The following is an 18768-nucleotide window of genomic DNA, read 5'->3' on the forward strand; positions in this document are numbered from 1 at the left end:
TGAAGGTGGGTTACACTTTTAGGCCAAATGTGGTGATGAAATTTCAAAAATTTACTCTTTTATTGAATTGAAGCCTTCAAAATTAATATAAGCATTGTGAATTTTGATTTGAAGTAAAAAGACAGATTGTGGAGAATTATGTTGTTGTCCTAATGATAATTTTTACAAAAAAATTTAGTGTCGCATCATATGTCAATTTTCCATTAAATGAAATGATTGTCCTTGCAAATTTTCACACATATTATGAGGTATGTGTATGTTCATGTAGCGTAACTTAGTCTAAAATGTGTAATTTTTAAAATATATATATGAGCATGATCTACACGGAGAGAACTAAGTTTTTCATAGTAAAAATTTATATTTTTTATTATTTTTTGAAGTTGGTGAAGTAATATTTCAATTGCATTTTGTAGACACATGTTTGTGTAAGGTTTTTTTCAACTATTTAAATAAATTAATAACCAATAGCACCCTTTTTAAGATGACTCGTAAACAAAAATAGTGATATTTTTTTTTTAAATTTCGTTGTATATTGTTTATGTTATTGATTTTTTATTCAACCTCTTTAAAATTGTCCAAAAAAAACTCAAGCATTATGTTTAAAAGAAATTAGATGAAAAATATCATATCAATTTGAAAATGTCAAACTCATATGCCATTGGATAGACGATTCTTTCGTGAATCTAACATGATCAAATCCGCCACCTAAGGACAATTTTTTCTCTAAGTCTACTACCTACGGTACAAAATGATGTTGCAGAAAATTTTATAGAAGAGGTGCTGAAAATGTGGATTTCAGTACCTTAGACGCTCGATCAAGTGTTTAAAATGCTCGATTGAACGCTTAAAATTTAAATTCAAATAGCTCGACCTAGCAATTTTTTTAGCACTCGCGGAGCTTGATTGAGCCCTTAAAATTGGTTCAATCAAGTGCTTAAACTACTTGATCAAGCCCTCTCTTTTTTCACCTAAACTCGCCCTCTCTTGCCAAAAAGTGTAACCTAGCTCAATGCTATCATCCTTAAAAGTAAATTAAGATTTTTTATTCCAAATAAATTTTTAATATTGAGTACTTAAAAGAAAATGTTGTTTTAACTTGATTTGTAAAATGTTGTTGAGTCACAATAAATCTTACAATATTTTGAAATCTTTTATTATATATTATTTTTATTTTCCAGTTTTATATTAATATTACTAGTTTACTGCATAAAATTATGAAATAGATTGAAATTGATATAAAATATGCGAAGTTAGTCACACTACTCACATATTATCCACATATTAAATATAAGATGTACCCTAAGAAAATCAGTGTAGGAATTTAGACTATCTACAAGGTGAGGCCTACGTATTGTTGATACAAATATAAAGAAAATGGTAATCACTATGGAGTTTCCATAGTTATTGTGGCAAATGATTAATAGAAGATACTTTACTTCTTTTATTCACTGGCCAAATGTTGTATTCAACTATGAAACTAGAAAAATGCATCAATAAAGAAACCCCTTCACATCTATCTAGAATTAGGATTAGAATTTTTACATGTGCCAACTCCTAACCAAAATTATAATTTACCCCTATACAATTTTCTTAAAATTCGACATGATATTAATTCCAAAAGTGCGAGTAATATGACTTAACATCTAATTAGTATCCTCTTGGTAAACAAAATTACCTAAGAAAAACTTTCACATGCTAACTCCAATTGAGGTGACACTTCTCCCATTGAAAAACTTTCATTATCAAGAACATTGTCCATAGGTTAACAACTTCGTTCTTAATCTCCAATTTGTTAAATCTTATGAATAGAGATATATTAAAAAATATTATATAGGAATGATTCAATGAAGCTGCACACATAATATATGTGATATTACAAATATATTTTGATCTATATTTATAGTGATCAATCTAATAAAAAGATTGATATAAAGGTTGTTATTGTTAAATAATATTTTAGATACAGGGTAATGGAAAGATTGTAAAATTGAATGAGATGAGACAAATGTTAATTTTATTAACATTTTAGAATGATATGTTGATATATGTTGATGATTAAGGTAACAAGTGTTGTAGGGAAGTTTTGTTCCTGCCACACAGGTTACAAATTATGCTTTTAACAAAATTGCAAATTGATATATGAAGTGGAAAAATTAGTTGCCTACTAAGGAGCAATGACTTGCATAAATTTCTGTCCATTTACATTTTTACTCATATTCATTAAAGCTCTGAAACACACATAAATACTGATGGTTAGTAAGTCCTTGTAAATATATTCTTTTACATATTGTTCCTATCCATTTTTTATGTAAACATTTTTTTAAATTATGGTGGGTGGTAGGTGATGTTAAATATGTTATTTAAGTGAATATGAACTATTTTCAAGGGTTTTAATTTTGGGTGGTTTTTTTATGAATCTTAATAATAAAAAACCACTGCATACATATCTAAAAAAATGGCATAAATATTGCAACTGTGTCCAGAAATTATGAAAAAAAGATATGAGAGAGTTATCCACATGGCATTGTTTTGTGCAAAAGCTGCACCTTCAATTATACAAATATATATATATATATATATATATATATATATATATAATAAACATTGATTTTTTCAAATTTAATATTACAACTTACATGGGTCAATACTAAATTAATAATGGTCATTGTAAGAGTCCTGCCTTGGCAAAGGCTAATAAAATAGTTAGGAAAAAAGATAATAAACTAGCATTTGCACCTAATGTTGCAAAGGAAACGCCGTAAGGCATAGTGTGTGGAAGAATATTGAAATGTGAATAGGCTTATGCGGGCTTTTTGTGAAAGCAAGGGTCGATGATTTCGAGTTTTAATTTGAGGAAGCCATGCCGAAAACCGTTGAAATGGAATGCAAGTAGCCATAAATATGCATTGAACCTGTTTAGAGACCTTTGTTTGTAGTTGGTAAAAATTGTGGAGTTAAAGGTGAAGATAAATGAATGAATCCATGCGAACAACAACCGGGCAATCATATTGATTTGGAAAGGGCTATTTAAGAAATCATTATTGAAATGGGAAATTAAATTAGTATGAAGATATATTGAAAACATGTATTATATTAATTAAAATCAATTGATTTTGTCAACAAAATATGTTAAAACCCATTGACAATGGACTGGTTGTGAGGACATAAACTATCAAAATGGTATTGATCTTGAAACATCCCTTTTTAAGTTTGAAATGGAAAACACAAATAGTTGTGAGGACATAAAATATCAAAATGGTATTTGATGTTGAAACATCCTTTTTTAAGTGTGAAATGGAAAATACAAATAGTGTATTGTAACATCCTTTTTTAAGTTTGAAATGAAAAACACAAATAGTTGTGATGACACAAACCATGAAAACGGTATTTGATCTTGAAACATCCTTTTTTAAGTTTGAAATGGAAAATACAAACAATGAATTGTAACAAAAGAGGTTCGAGAAGGAATATAATAGCGTAAAGTACATTGTGCTTGTCATTCCATATTTGAAGCTGTATGAAAACATGGTGGAGGTAGCGAAGGCGTGAAGAAGCAGTAATGGACCTGCAAAATGTATATTTTGTTAGAATTAGCAATATGTAAACCAGCGGCGGAAATTTATTAGTAATACTTTGCAGGTGAGTTGTGTTAAAATGAATCTGGAATGAATGGAAATGAAGCTACCTTTGCTATGGGGATTTATATATTGTTAGTGGAAGATGCATGGTGAATAACGGCAGAATGAACACCTTTGGAGGTTAATGCGTAGCTGGAGATGCAGTTTTTTTGCTTGCCAGGCTACTTGTAGCTGTGAAGGTATGTTATTTCTGAGCCCATGTGGCCTGTTGCAAAAGAAAGAAAAGGTTAGAATGAGATGTATAGATAATATAAAGACATTCTAATATTTGCTTATTTACTAATATTGATTAAAGTTGGTTGTTGTTGAAAGATATGAAAAGTATGTTATGAAATAGAATGAGGTAAATAAATGGAGGAAACCTTTTGTTGATGTCAAAGTATGGGTTGGAGCAGATTATCTGGAGGCGGCATTGAACGGAGAATGTCTTCTGCATGTTTTCTGCGAGCAATGTTTTTGTTGTCCTTGATTTTACTGTAACAATCGAAACTGAATGCGGGGTTAATCCGGAGATCTTGTAGAGAAGGCACTCTTGAAATAGCTGTGAATGTGAGACCTTGACGTTCTGTTTTTCCAATGTCAATTGTTGCTTTTGGAAGTGTCATACCTTGAGATTTATGTATGGTTAAAGCCCAAGCCATCTTCAGTGGAATTTGTGCACGTCCATTTCTTTTTACTGCTGGAATAGGCAAGTGAGTGGGGTTTCTTTCATCCCAAGGAGGCCCAATGTATTTGGGAAAATCTACGACAACAAATGTTGGAATTTGTGGTGGTGCAGTTGATTCTTTGTAAAAGATGGTTACAATTTCTCCGAGGGAACCATTAACAAGTCCGGTTGAAACCCAAAGGTTGGAAGTCAACATAACTTTTTCGCCATTGCATAGTAATACAATTCGCTCAAGTTGCTCGTCTTCAGAGGAAATACTGGAATATGTGTTGTCATCTTCAGCAATGGATCTTGCGATAAGAGTGTTTAGAGATTTCATCATTTGCTTATTATGGACCATTGTTTGAGCATTTGTTGGAAATAGATGCATGGAATCCTGGAATGAACATATTTCTTCTTCTGATAAAAAGGAATCTGTGCGTGACATGAGTACGTTGTAGTCGTTGATTGTTGGATTTGCATCTATAATGTTCTGGAGAATGTTCCTGAAAGTAACCTGTGCGATGTCATCGCCTTGTTGACGAAATATTGTGTCTAATGTGATGACTGCGATGAAGGTGTTCCACAGTGCGCTTCCGTGGCTCGTCCCTACATATAGAGGTATGTCTTTGACGGGTGGTAGCTGACCGAGATCACCAACCAATATCATGGAACAGCCACCAAAAGGAGTGTTTCTTTGGTGGGGAAATGCTTCCCGAAGACGTTCATCAATATGGCTGAGAAGCTTTGGCCCAATGAAGCTCATTTCATCGATTAGTATGTATCTTATATGCCTGAGTTCTTCTTGGAATTTTGCAAGAGCATTACCTTCTAAGGGCATAAGATCCTTTAGAGGAAGGTGCAAAGCAGAATGGATTGTCGATGCTTGTATGTTGAAGGTAGCAACCCTTGTAGGGGCGAGGAGCATGATCGGTGAAGGCTCTGAGCTTGCTAGGCCTATGAGCATATCTTTGATGCAATTAATAAGGAGGGATTTTCCTGTACCAGTAGTGCCTTGAATTATCATTCTGAGAGCGGGTAAATAATCCTTCCTAGCAAAATGACTAGAAATAATATTTAGAGTTTTTCTTTGCATTGGAGATAATGTAGTAAGGGTCGCCAAGATATGTTGATGTGTTTGAAGAATGCGGTGGATGGAGCGGCTATTCTCAATGAATTGTATTGCATTATTTTGTAGATCCAATGGGATAGTGGTATGATTCCAGTTATGGGTGTCATCAAAGCCACGAAGACCAAGCATGTCAAGGTCATTTATGAGAAGCTCATTTGTAGGGTGTAATTGGGAAAGTAATTCCCATTCATTTATTTCCATGGTGTCTGTTGGATTGGTTTCATCTATAGTTGAGGTATCATTTGTGACAGATTTTGGTTTACATTTAAAGAAATGAATGGTCGACTACATAATGTTAATGGCAATTTTTGCAGCATATGGCAGGTTTCCTGTGCTCCAATGTCATGATCAACAAGGGTTTCTGCAAGAAATTTTCGAAATGCGGATGTTGCTGGGTCAGCAGTGGGTGAAGCCAGGACAATTCTACGTAGCATGTGGTGGAAGCTTTCAGATTTTTTTCTGCTTTGGATGCATATTTGGCGATATATTTTTGTACAACGTGTATGGAGAGTACTGGTTGGCAGTCAACATTTGCACACCAAATAGATAGGATGGTAGGGTTATGGCTATTGAGTCGATCGTCGTTGCGAGCAGATGTGTATGTTTTTTGGCCATTGCAATCAATGAATAAGGCCGATTTTGGATGTAATTCCCACGGTGCTTTATAAAGACATTGGAGTGCAGATCCATTTTTTCTTAGGCACGTGCTTTCTGAGCATTTTGTGTGATGTTCAACACAATTGACGAGTTGTTCATAGTCACTGAAAGGATTGGTTCTGAAGATTTGCGGTGTGGACAATAGACAAGGGTCTTTGGGATTTGGGTTCCAAGCGGAAATATATTTGTCGAAGAACTGCCTTGTAATATCAACTGCTTCTGTGTCTTCCCAGTTGAGGTTTTCCATATCAGGTGCATTTTCTATCCAAAGGAAACCATGGATGTGCGCAGATCCCCTATGTTGCCATTCATACCTATCAAGTATGCGTTTTTGTAAGATAATTTTGCAATAGGTGAGGAATGTTGTTTAGAGTTCTTGGAGAAAAAAAAAATGTGGTAGAATGCATACCTGTACCAGTAATCTTTTGTATTCAAGTGTTTCTCTAAGATAATCTCACAAAATGCTGTGAATCTATGGTGCATATATAGTGATGTTAAATGTGGGTTAGAGATAATGTTATCATTTCTCCACTTTTGTTGTTTTGCAATATCAGAAGGAAGACATCCGGGCATGATTGCATGAAGATCAGGCCATTTTGTATCAGCTGCACTCAATGTGAAGAAGAACGTCGGGCAACCGAGTTGAGATATCATGTCCGTTAGTTCATTTTTAGCCTTGTGCCAATATGACCTTGTTCCACGTAAAGAGCTACCGAATCGCATGACTTGCTCTGCCAACTGCTCATCTGGAAATTGTTCTAAGCGGATGTTCAGATCTTGAATAGATATTGGAAAGTTATCTGTGATGTTCTTTTTCACAAAAATCGATGTTGTTGCTTGACTGTGATGCCGCATCATGAGATTATATATGTAATAACGAAAGCGTGGGTGCTTTCCAAATCTGTTATCGTAGCAACGTATGAGATGAAGTGCATATTCATGTAGCTGCACTGCTTTCATTCTTGGCTGATTCGGCATTGCAGCTCCTGTCGAGAAAAGGGCAGGGAAAGCCATAGAGAGTAGACCTTCTGTGTTGTATTCATTGACTGGCGATAAACCAATTGTTGGCCACTCAATTGTAGTATCAGATTGGTGGTTGTAAGCATGCAAATAACGGCGGATTTCTTGGATTTCTGTATTTGTATCAGGTATGATGGGGACGAACGATGATGTTTGGTCTACGGATGGGTCTGTGAAATCTTCGGTGAGCTCATGGGGTGGTTCAAGTGGAAGGCAGACAGTGGTTTCTGTAGTATTGGAATGGTGAAGGGAGGAGGAGACATCGGTGGGGATTGCTGGTAAGGATGCCAGTGCGTTGGTATCAATACGAACATTCTTATAGTATGGGTCATTCGCCAATTTGTATTCTAATGCAGCGAGAATGCGATGTCTACTGACAATGAAATCATAAGCCTTATGGTCATTACTATGACGCGTGACAATTAGGATGTCCAAGTGTTCAACACGTCGTGGAAACATGTTTGCGATTTTTGTAATGTCTTGAGGAAAACAAATTGTGTGGCCACTGTATTTATACTGGCCACCACGTGCATGTGTTACTTGAAGTATAGGGTTAACCCTAGCAATGAGCATTTCTTCTATCTGTGAAAGAGATGTAAGGGTAGCTGGTTGAGGACCAGGGTCCATGTTGTTTGATAATGAGAAGCGATGACCCTTTGTTTCAGAGACGCATCTGGAGCAGCAATACATGTGGTTGGAATTGCGGATATGTATTCCAGGATATGATTCAAGACAAATGGAGCATGGGCATTTAGGTGGAAGTTTATCAATCTTTGCACGAAAATCTCGATGTGCTTGATTAGTATAAACGTTGTTGAAAGCATGTGCGAAGGAGGGGTTAGGGCAATGAGTAATGGATGTATTTGTTTGAGAGGTTTGCTGAGAAGATAAAGAGTCTGATAATTGCAAGGGAGGATTGTTTTCAGGGTGGGCCATTTCAGACGAGGAAGGTTGGTTTTCCTTCTGTTTTTTGTGTTTTTGACATTCTCTGATGTCTTTTCTTGCTTGGTAAAGCTCACGACGCCGTGCATTTATTCGTTCTTTATTTGTTGCATAGTATCGTCGAGCACGTTCATTATTAGAAGAAGAAGACATTCGCAAAATTTATGGTACCTATAAGCAAGAGAGGGGAAAAGAAGAATGTTATTTGGAGACAACAACCATGCTACTGTATGAAAGCGAAAGAAGGGTAAAAAATGCAAGCGAAAGCGAAAGAAGGGAAAAAAATCCAAGTACCGAATAGTTTTATGTGAAATTTTTTATTTGAGTAATGTTTTTGAAACAACATATTAGTATTTTTTCTGTATACATGTAGGTAGTTTCATATGTAAAGCTGATAAAAGGAAAAAAAATGTGAATTTGTCTACTCACACAATGCTAGGTACAATGGAGAACAAATACTCATTTCAATGGTATATAAGAAAATTTCATAAGAAGGCATGCCACAGTATATCTTGTAAAGTTGTATTTATAAAATTGGACAATAGGAATTGCCAAAAAGCAAGGAATACATTTCGAAATATTTATCTACAATGTCGAGATGTGCTGGATTTCTCGAAGGATGTTGTTGCATTCTGTCGTGAAATGCAGCTTTTCTTCTTTTATGATAACGCATTTCAATCGTGGTACTTCTTTAAAAGTTTCTGTCTTCACCGATAGTGTGAAGATATGATCTGTCCATAGAGCTCTAGAGACAATTTCCTTGATCAGGTCTGGATCTGAAGATAATAAATAGAAGTCTTTGGCATTATTTCCAAGAATTGTAGATCCCGCATCTTCGAAAGCAACAGCTGAAGCCAATTCACCAGTGTGATCTTGTATGTCGATTTTCAATAAGTATCTGTAATCACAGTCGCTTACTTCAGAGTTGCATTTTGGACAGAACCACATCCCTGTATTTTGTGGAATAAGTTTTTTCATGCATTTTTTCCCACCAACGATCGACGGGCAAGAAATGTAGTAAAAACTATCCATCGCAATTTTTGTTATTGTGCCCTTTAATTGGAAAAATGTTGGTTTCTCTAAGGAATCCATACTGTAAATGTCAGCAATTGTTATTCTCTTTTGTTGGTGGCCAAAAGGAGATCTTGTTGTCAAAGATGTAGAAGCTGCAGTCGAACCTTCTTTTTTAAACCACGACTTTAGCGCATGGGCCTCTTCAATGTCAGGATCTACAAGAATAATGGATCTCGATGTAGTGCCGATATTTTTTCCATTAAATTCTCCAACACGCGCAGATTTGATTGCAATGATGGGGTTATTTCCTGTAGCACATAGGGAGGAGATTTCCTGTGACACGTCATTAAAATTATCTCCCCAAAAGATTGCATCTATGTCATACCCTGACATGTCTCGAAGCTGTACTGTTTGTTTATTGACTTCAGAGCCGTCTTTTCTACGTATAGTGCATACACTGGAAATGTCTGTCACAACACCAAGAATATCAACAATGGAGTTGACGTTTGTTGTTCTGATATCATTAATTGATTTTATATTGAATCGCACTGTTGGATTATGTTTTTTTTCGTTGGCAACATGTTCTATGGTAGATGTTGCATTCAACAAAATTTCCCAGTCATTGTTCAAGTGGTTGTATTGCTTATTAGCCATTTTTACATTCCCTTTAGAGACAATGTAGACATTTTCATTTTGGATTTTGTCGAAAAAGTAATCTACGACATTGTTGAAACATGTAATATGTATTTCTCCACCCTCTGTATCGAACAGGTCAAAACCAAACACTTTACCGGGTCCGTATTGATTCTGAAACTGTCGAAGAGTTGTTTTCCTTTGGACGTATCCTTTTATGCACCAATTTGAGTGGTAAGGGTTTAATGATTTGATGGGAATTTGAACTGGCAGAACGGACGGAGTTGGAGTAGTTGGAAGAGGGCAGTGTCTTTTTGATAAAGGTTGTGGGTCCGATGAGGATGGAGTGTTTTCATCAGATGTGATGGGGATATTCATAGTTTTTGGATTGCCAATTAAGGGTGCAAATGAAGTAGATATTTCAAAGTCTATTAGCTTTATAGACCTACACGACAATTGAGAGTCATAGGAATAATTGTTAGAAGCGGTTGTGGTATAAATAAAAAATGTTAAATTTGAAATAAGAAATTTATAACAAACTTACGTTGATGGACCGATAGCTGAGGTAGTCCAACTTTTAACATTTATAACAGAACCCTTTTGTAGCAAGCCTATTGCTACGAGATCATTGAAATCTTTTGGAAGCATGATGTGTTTCTTATGTGTTCCATCTGAAATTGCAGTACGATATCGTGGAGTTGAATTTTGCATTGATTGTATTGGTTCAAGTTCAACAATTTGTAGGTATGGTTGAATTTGAGTTGATCCAGATAACATTGAGGAAATTGCATTTTCAGTAAGGTTTGTTGTCATTTTCTGGTGCAAAACAAAACACAAAATGTTGTTTTCTTCGCGTAAGATGTTTAAAATTCATTACATTCCTACAGCATTACTTGAAAAAATATGAATTAAAGGGCAAAGGGAAAGAAGCATGTTCAATTTTTTTCTAAATGAGTGGGCATCCAAGCTTGTAAACATAATGAAGAAAGATATTTATTACAACAACTTTTATACGATCATTTTTTTTGAAGCATAGTTCCACCAAGCAAAGAGGAAGAAGGAGAGGGAGAAACAAACGAAGTAGAAGGTTTGGGGGTAACTCTAGTATCATCTGGTTGCTGATTTGATTGCCCAAGAATCATGGTGTTTTGAACGACAGAGGTCGAGAAAAGCCATACCGGCGGGCGAATTGCAAGCCCTGGAAGGGACAATGTAGCCATATGAGGTACACCAACATCTCCCCTAGAGGAAAAGGGAGTAGGATTCCCCCAAAGGGAAAATCCTTGATTGGTGGACTCCATTTTCTCAACCTGAGACCAATGAGGGAGCAGTGATGTTATTCCGATTTGAATAAATTTTATGACGCTTTGACACAACTTGCTTTTTCAATTTTTAAGAGTCGAGGAAAAGCTAAAGATGACTCTAGTCGCCTTCGATTTGGGTAACTCTAGTATCATCTAGTTGCTGAGTTGATTGTTCAAGAGTCACGGTGTTTTGAATGACAGAGGTCGAGAAAAGCCATACTGGCAGGCCAATTGCAAGCCCTGGAAGGGACAATGTAGCCATATGAGGTGCACCAACATCTCCCCTAGAGGAAAAGGGAGTAGGATTCCCCCAAGGGGAAATGCTTGATTGGTGGACTCCATTTTCTCACCCTAAGACCAACGAGGGAACAGTGAGGTTATTCCGATTTAAATAAATTTTATGATGCTTTGACACAATTTGCTTTTTCAATTTTTAAGAGTCGAGAAAAAGCTAAAGATGACTCTAGTCGCCTTCGATTTTTAATGAGCCTGAAGTGACAAGTGCTCAAATGGTCCTTTTCTTTTAAGGAGTCCGAAAAGAACGAAAGTGACTACTCTGGATATCTAGACAGGGGGATTACCAAACCAATCGCAAAACTGCAGAATACTTTTTATGGTACGGCAGTCAATCTTCTCGAATGCTGTGTTCAGTGCATTGCGATCGATAGGGCGGCAAACACGGCTTCCTAAGGATAAAGGATATAGCCTACTGTGGTCTTCCAATATATACTCGACGGTACGTGGGAGCATAAGTCCGTACTGGCACTTGTCGTTTCAAAGAGGAGGAATCACCCAACCTACAATGAAAGTGACTTAAGAAGTTTACCTTTAAGGTTGATCACGTGATGTACATATACAATTCCTAAATATGCAATCTAAGATGATAAACAGACGTTTACTTTCTTTTTGCAGTGAAAATCCTAGCTACTAAGGAAAGAGAAGTGAAATTGTTTCAACATAGAGCAGAGAGAACACGCTAAGTCCTAAATCAATTTCCGCATGCATTCTAAATGTAAATGTACATGCATGTATTTGTTTTCCGCTTTCTTAATGTGTGGATGACAAAAAAAATGCCAAGTGGAATATAATATCAATACAGGGATATGACTATTCCAGAATTCTGACAGACATAAGCAAAGCTATTGAAGTTTTTAACTAAGATTTTCTAGAGTCTGTTCACTAGAAACAAGACAGTCACGATGGCACCACTTTGCATTAGTTTAACACAAAGGAATAAAGTTTAAATTATCAAGAAAGCATATTTATAACTAAATCATTTCAATCGGGAAATAATTTTGAATCAAATTTATAAGACTCTGTAGCTGCTCAGTGGCTAATGTACAATTGATGGAAGAGGATTCTCTAGCATGGTCCATGGATGGAATAGAAATGAAGCAAAAACTTGGAAAGGAGATTAAGGTTGTTACCGGAGATGAAGCAATACAGAAAATGTCCAGAAATGTCCTTCAACGCTGAAAGTTGAATCACCCAATGACAAAACAGAGTAGGCCAAGGCAAAGTATCTGTATTTTAACATTGCTGCGTGAGTAACCAACATAAGCTGCATAGTGTTATGCAAAGTAATAGTTTATGCGGGGAAAAAACCCAATATAATCCACACAAGCTAATCCTCACGAGGAAGGTTTTGCAGGGATTTAAAGGTTTTCTTATGTTATAAAATCCTAGACTAATGTGGGTGTCCTAACAAATAAAAATGTATACCATAATACCCACTTACTATTAAGCATCGTCTCCAAAGGAACTTGAACAATATGATAAAAGATTCATCTTTTACTTCTATAATATACATAATTTAAATATATGAAAAACACTTTATGCTTTCAAGCAAGTTGTTTTTTTCTCTGACTGTTAGCCCTTGGAACGAATGGAAAACTTAGTGAGACAATCAGGGGGGCGTCAAATCTCTCATTCGCAATGTAAGCACGATTGCAAAAATGCCAAAGCTGCAAAATGAGGCTCAGAGCAAAGAACAAATCCCAATGACTTCATCCAGTTCTCCAGTTAGTGATGCCAATTCACCAAAAGAACATCATTTCATTATTTGTTACATACTGGAACCCATTATTTTTGTTCCATACTCGAACCCATTATTGAAATGCAAAAAAATGGACTAATAAATCTACGAACATTCCATTCAAAGATTTGTCCCCTGCTTGATATCAATCACAAAGTTGCAGTAAACAATAGATTTAACATAAGAAGTGAAGAAATATAACAAGTTGATTCTTGGTCTCATAAGAAAAGAATATATATGAGTGTGAGTGTGAGTGTGATTAATAAAATATATATTCAAAAGCAATCTTAAAGAATATTTACATTACAATTTAATTTTATCATAAATATTTAAATTTAAGAGCATTATCACTTTATATTATATAAATTCAAACATTTTCCTTTGTACATTATGTTATTTTAATTAAAAAAATATATCATACATCATTGTACCATTAATAAATATAGTGCAGAACTTAAATAACATATTAAATATTTAAATTTGAAAATCATTTGAAAAATTAAATTAAACTAAACAACATTAATAAAGAAATCATTCAAAAACAAATTAAATTAAATACCATTAATAAAAATTCAAATATAACAAAATTTAGTTAAAATAAATTAAATGTATGAATATACAATTTAAAATACATTGAATTTAACCACAATACTAATGTAAAAAGAAGATGTAACATAAGTTATAAGATATAAATAAAAACCATATTTCTAAATGAAAAACATATTTGTAAAATATAAAAATATAATTGAAATTCATTTAGAGAAATCCAATAATCTAAAAATTTAAATGTACCATATCTTATAAGACATAAATAAAAAATATATTTCTAAATGAAAAATATATTTGTAAAATTTAAAAATATAATTGGAGGGCCCATCCAAAACTGATTCTGAGAGGCATAGGTTAAGTCAACTATATTTTTAATTGAGAAAGAAAACTCACAGACATATAAATGTAAAAGTAAGAAACCAATTTAAATAAAACCACAAACTTTCACAAAGATAAACTAAATCAATGAATAAATGTAATAATCTGAAAGGAGTGAAATACAAATTGGAACAATAAAATTACAATAATAAATTCAGCCCAACTAAGAAAATTAGTAAAAACCACTCTCATAAAACTAAATCATTACAGTGTTAAATATATTAACATAACTAAAACTGAAATGAAAGGATTAGGTTTCCATGAAGAGCAGAGCTTAGAGGATGGATACAAACTACATCTATGACAAAGTAAAGGCAGGTGGCTTTGAGATATTTAACATAAAATACTGAAAATATTAATTGAAAATACCCTATACCTTATTCTTGTTGTGGTTTGACATTCTAGTTATTAGAAGGTTGGAAAAAAATAATTATTAAATAAAATCGAATTATTCTTCTATGTATTTATGGAATTCTCCAATTTATGTATTTTCTTCTCCTAGTCCAGCTCCAAGAACAATGTTTACTATTTTATTAATTTATAAATATTCTAAATTATTTGACAATTAAAAATTAAGGAATAGTATAATCTATAGAATCAAAATCCCGAGAACACACTACAAAAAACATCAAAGAAAAGTCAGTATGCCAAAAGATTTGATTTATACTTAAATTTTAGATGTGAAGAATTATTCATTATTGTTACTGAAATTGACTCATAATTTCTTCCATACCTAGTTATTATTGAGAACTCCTCTTTGCAAATCACTGGCTATTATTTTCTAAATAGTTAGGAATATCTAGTTGAAATTTGCGGAGTATAAAATTCCACGGTTGATCCTTGGAAACTTACGAAATACTCAGGAATATTACAAGATTGGGGTGTGTTTTGAGAGTAAAGCTCAGAGGAAATAGAACTGTAATTGTAATTGTATGGCTCTGCTTCACACGATGCAACATAAAACACTGGAACGGATCCCCTGAATACTTTGGAGAGGAATATTTGCTCAGAGGAAATAGAATTGTAATTGTAATTGAAGCCCATGGAGGTTTGTATTGCTCTGCTTCATACGATGCAACATAAAACAATGAAACGGATCGAGCGAATAATTTTAATTCAATGAGATTATAACGGCTGAAATGAATTAAGAAGAAACTGTAGAGCCGAGGAAACCAGAAGGAAAATGGAATAATAAAATTGAGATGAATGGACTGGGTTTTGCTTTGAGAGTAATGGAGGTTTCTTTAATTCAACTATTTTAATTCAAGAAACATAAACTTAGTATCATTCACGATGAAAGAAACTACATAGAAAGAACAGAACAGAGCAGGATTAAAGATCGAAAACTACATAGAAAGAAAGAGCGGACTAAGAAGAGAGAGAAAAGAATGAAATCCAGAGAGAATTTAAAAACATTATCATCAGGCTAGTCCGGTTAAAAATTCTACTTCAATCTATGCAAACAAAAGCAATCACGGTTCCAGGAAGGTTCGCAGATAGTTGAGGCATTGGCCTTGTATCAGGACATAAGAATACAACGTGGATCTAAAAGTGAACAGAGACAAAGAACTATGCAGCAAGATCAGAGAAGAAAAGTAAGTACCTTGGTCTGGGGTTGATCTTAATGTCTGTGATTCGATTACTGCAAGACATGCTGCTTTTTCTTTTCGTACTGCCCTTTATGAAATTTGGGTTTGTTTAAGTGTGTCGTAGGGGATTCTTATAAGCTGGATATTCTGCAGCAGATGGAGAATATAGTGTCACATTGCCAGAATTATCCTTTGGCATTAGGGCCCATGTTGTTTTTGTTTCTGTGTTAAAAATTTAACAGGATGTGAAACAAATCTAGGTCCCGCCCCCTGCCGTTGGGCTCCTTTAGTACTGAGGTATACCCCCATTTCATGTTGGGTAAGACCATGTTCTGCATGTGGATTGATATTCTGATACTCTAAAATTGAAATGACTCCATGGAATAGCAAACTTTTCCAAACAAAAACTTTTCTAAACAGGGCCTTTCTAAACGTTGGTTGAACAAGAAAACAAACTTTTGAATTCTTTGGAATTCATTATTGAGGATAAATATAATACTTATGGAATAATGACATGGGGTGCAAATTGAGATTCTGATCATTGGTTTTAATGGTAAAATGCAGGTTATAGCCAGCAAGAAGAAGGTTTATCTAGTCATGGAATATGTAACAGGGGGGTGACCTGTCTGACAAAATTGTGAGTTGTTATCATGGCCGAGGTCCTCTCATTTTGTGTGCTGCAACTAATTTCAGACCAACAAAGTTCACTGATCGTTTTTGTTTGTACATAAGTAATGTAATTTCTGTAAGTGAGTGGTGTCTTTTACTAACATAGTTTGGTTGTGGTGTGATTATGCTGGTTGCTCAGCCTTTCCCTCTCTTCGTGCAAAAAATTTGAAAAGAGTTCTCACTAGCAGTATTCTACAACATGCCTTTCACATTATGCCCATCTAAATTGCCCATCCCTGAGTCAGATTTGCCTAAACTCTCTGCATTTTAGAGTTATTTCTATGACATAAATACCTCTCTATTTTGTCAACTGAGTGACAGTGCTGTTAGACATAGTTGTTTATTGTTATCATATGGCATTTTAGAGATGATAAGTTTAAATGTTCTATCTTGGACTATTCTGTCAACCATTTTTGGAATCCAGCTATATAATTGTTGGTGATATCACAATTTTTTGTTGCTTAAATTACATTTTTGAATGCATAAATATATTCAACACCCTGAAAACTCCTTGAACACTCAAATTGCAAAGACTCAACAAATTTGTGCATCTTGGAATTATTTCTATGACATTCTCTATTTTTTTTGTTGCTTAAATTACATTTTTGAATGCATAAATATATTCAACACCCTGAAAACTCCTTGAACACTCAAATTGCAAAGACTCAACAAATTTGTGCATCTTGGAATTATTTCTATGACATAAATATTTCTCTATTTTGTCAACTGACAGTGTTGTTAGACATAGTTGTTTATTGTTATCATATGAATTTCAGAAAAGATGAGTCTAAATTACATTTTGGAATAAATAAATGGATTCAGCAACATGAAAAATCTCTGGAACATTCAAATTGCACAGATTCAAAAATTCAAATCTACAATTCCAACAATTTTCTGAATAGATTTCCGCCAAAATCTAACTGGAAAATTCAAATCTACAATTCCAACAATTTTCTGAATAGATTTCCGCCAAAATCTAACTGGAAATTATTCCAGTGAAAGTTCTAAAATTAGAACATTTAGACTACACTTTTAGGAAAGTTGAGATACATAAACTTGACCACCTTATAGAAATAATATTATGGTTAATATGGAGATCAAAAATCTCATTATGATTTGCTGGCTTTTGTACAGGCTTATCTTCAGAAAATAACTGAAGAAGAGGCCAGGAAATATTTTCATCAGCTTATAGATGCTGTAGATTATTGTCATGGTAGAAATGTATACCACAGAGACCTCAAGGTATGCAGTTTGACTTTCAATATTTATGAAAATTGCTCTTTGTATATGAACCCAATGAGAGCTTATGTAATTTTAGTTGATAATGCTCTGTGCTAAGATACGATTTAATGTTAAATTGGTTTCGAATTTGGTGAGCAGCCTCAAAACCTACTCCTGGATGGGAAAGCCAATCTGAAGGTGTCTGATTTTGGACTGAGTATCTTGCACCAGGTATTGTATTTGCATAATGCTTTTGTACCGACCATGAGTTCTTAAAGGTTTAACGTTTCAAAATCACAGTCACCTATTTAAACTACCGGAAACCCTGTTCACCCACCTAAACTACCTGTAACTAAAAAACACAGAGAATAGTATGCTTATCACATGGGGCAAAAGAGCGACCAGTTGATATGCAACTCAAAACTTCAATTCAGATTTAGATAGAAAAATTCGGTCCAGGCATAAAAGCAACATCAGCGGGTCTCTGTTTATCTTTTATGGAAGGGATGCCCTAGGCATTCATCCTATTATTACTCGTACTGGAGATTGATTTCATTTCATTTCATTTCTGTCTGCTCAGTTCAGAATGGATTCTGAGAGCTGTGGTTAGGAAAGGCATCAACTTAACATTTGATCACAAACCCATTTCCAAAATTCTGACAAGGAATTTTTAAAATTAATAATGTAATCATATCCCCTTTTCTTATTTCAACTGCTGTTAGATCCTAATGTTGTGTCTATACACACTTTGTGCAGACAGATCCTATACTTTCTACATATTGTGGCTCCCCAAATTATATTGCCCCTGAGGTATACAAATCAAACTCTTCATCTAGGATTTGTTAGAGATAGTATGGGAATTACACCACAGGTCTTTTTCCTTTATCAATCTAGCATATTGGTTATGGTTGGCAGGTAATTGTTAGTCAGAAGTACGATGGAAGGGCAGCAGACATTTGGTCTTGTGGGGTCATTCTCTTTGAACTTCTTGCAGGTTTCTGTCCCTTTGAAGGTTCTAATCAAATTGAAGAATATCGTAAGGTATACTCAAAATGACTTTCAACTTTATGGTGAACCTCAAAAATTCTGTTGCAAAACTCTTGAGTGTGTCAAATAGAAAAAAAATAGGGAACCCTGAAATTTCTGTTGCCCGTAAGGGGAAACTGGTAACAGTCCTGGCTCTCTGTCTCAGATTTAAATTACATTGCAGAAAATAAATAGTCATAGTAGATCTTATACAGAGAATTTGGACCTATTGGACCTACAGAATATGACACTGACATTGTTAGTGATGCCAGTATCAAAGAGAAATGATTATGTTTCATGATTATTTAGCAAATG

The 18768-nt window shown here is 34.5% G+C and overlaps 2 protein-coding genes across 7 annotated transcripts in view; one reads left to right on the forward strand and one right to left on the reverse strand.

Moving 5' to 3' along the window:
- Positions 1-18768, reverse strand: part of LOC149236939 (uncharacterized) — a 32153-nt gene that overhangs the window by 11362 nt on the left and 2023 nt on the right. The window contains exons 2-4 of one of the 6 annotated variants that reach the window (XR_016246261.1): positions 12414-12509; positions 3751-3843; positions 3163-3565 (exon numbers count right to left, since the gene is read on the reverse strand). The exons of 1 other annotated variant lie outside the window; for it this stretch is intronic. Coding sequence is in view for 2 of the 5 variants with exons in the window: in XM_089372536.1 (XP_089228662.1) it covers positions 6335-8188 (1854 nt within the window). In the remaining 3 variants the exon portion in view is untranslated. Of the gene's footprint in view, positions 1-3162; positions 3566-3685; positions 3844-4000; positions 8352-12413; positions 12510-18768 lie in introns of those variants that run through there. 4 more of the 6 variants (XM_089372536.1, XM_089372535.1, XR_016246259.1 and 1 more) reach the window with 4 other exon arrangements.
- Positions 16188-18736, forward strand: LOC149236940 (CBL-interacting protein kinase 32-like). Its single transcript, XM_089369079.1, has 5 exons — positions 16188-16260; positions 17303-17448; positions 17587-17658; positions 18184-18237; positions 18343-18736. Exons 1-5 carry the CDS (start codon positions 16188-16190, stop codon positions 18481-18483), a joined length of 486 nt encoding a protein of 161 aa, XP_089225205.1. The 3' UTR covers positions 18484-18736.

The sequence above is a fragment of the Pinus tabuliformis genome, chromosome 8, assembly GCF_031772625.1.
Source record: "Pinus tabuliformis cultivar Carrire ecotype Pingquan chromosome 8, CPIR1, whole genome shotgun sequence".
NCBI lineage: Eukaryota > Viridiplantae > Streptophyta > Pinopsida > Pinales > Pinaceae > Pinus > Pinus tabuliformis.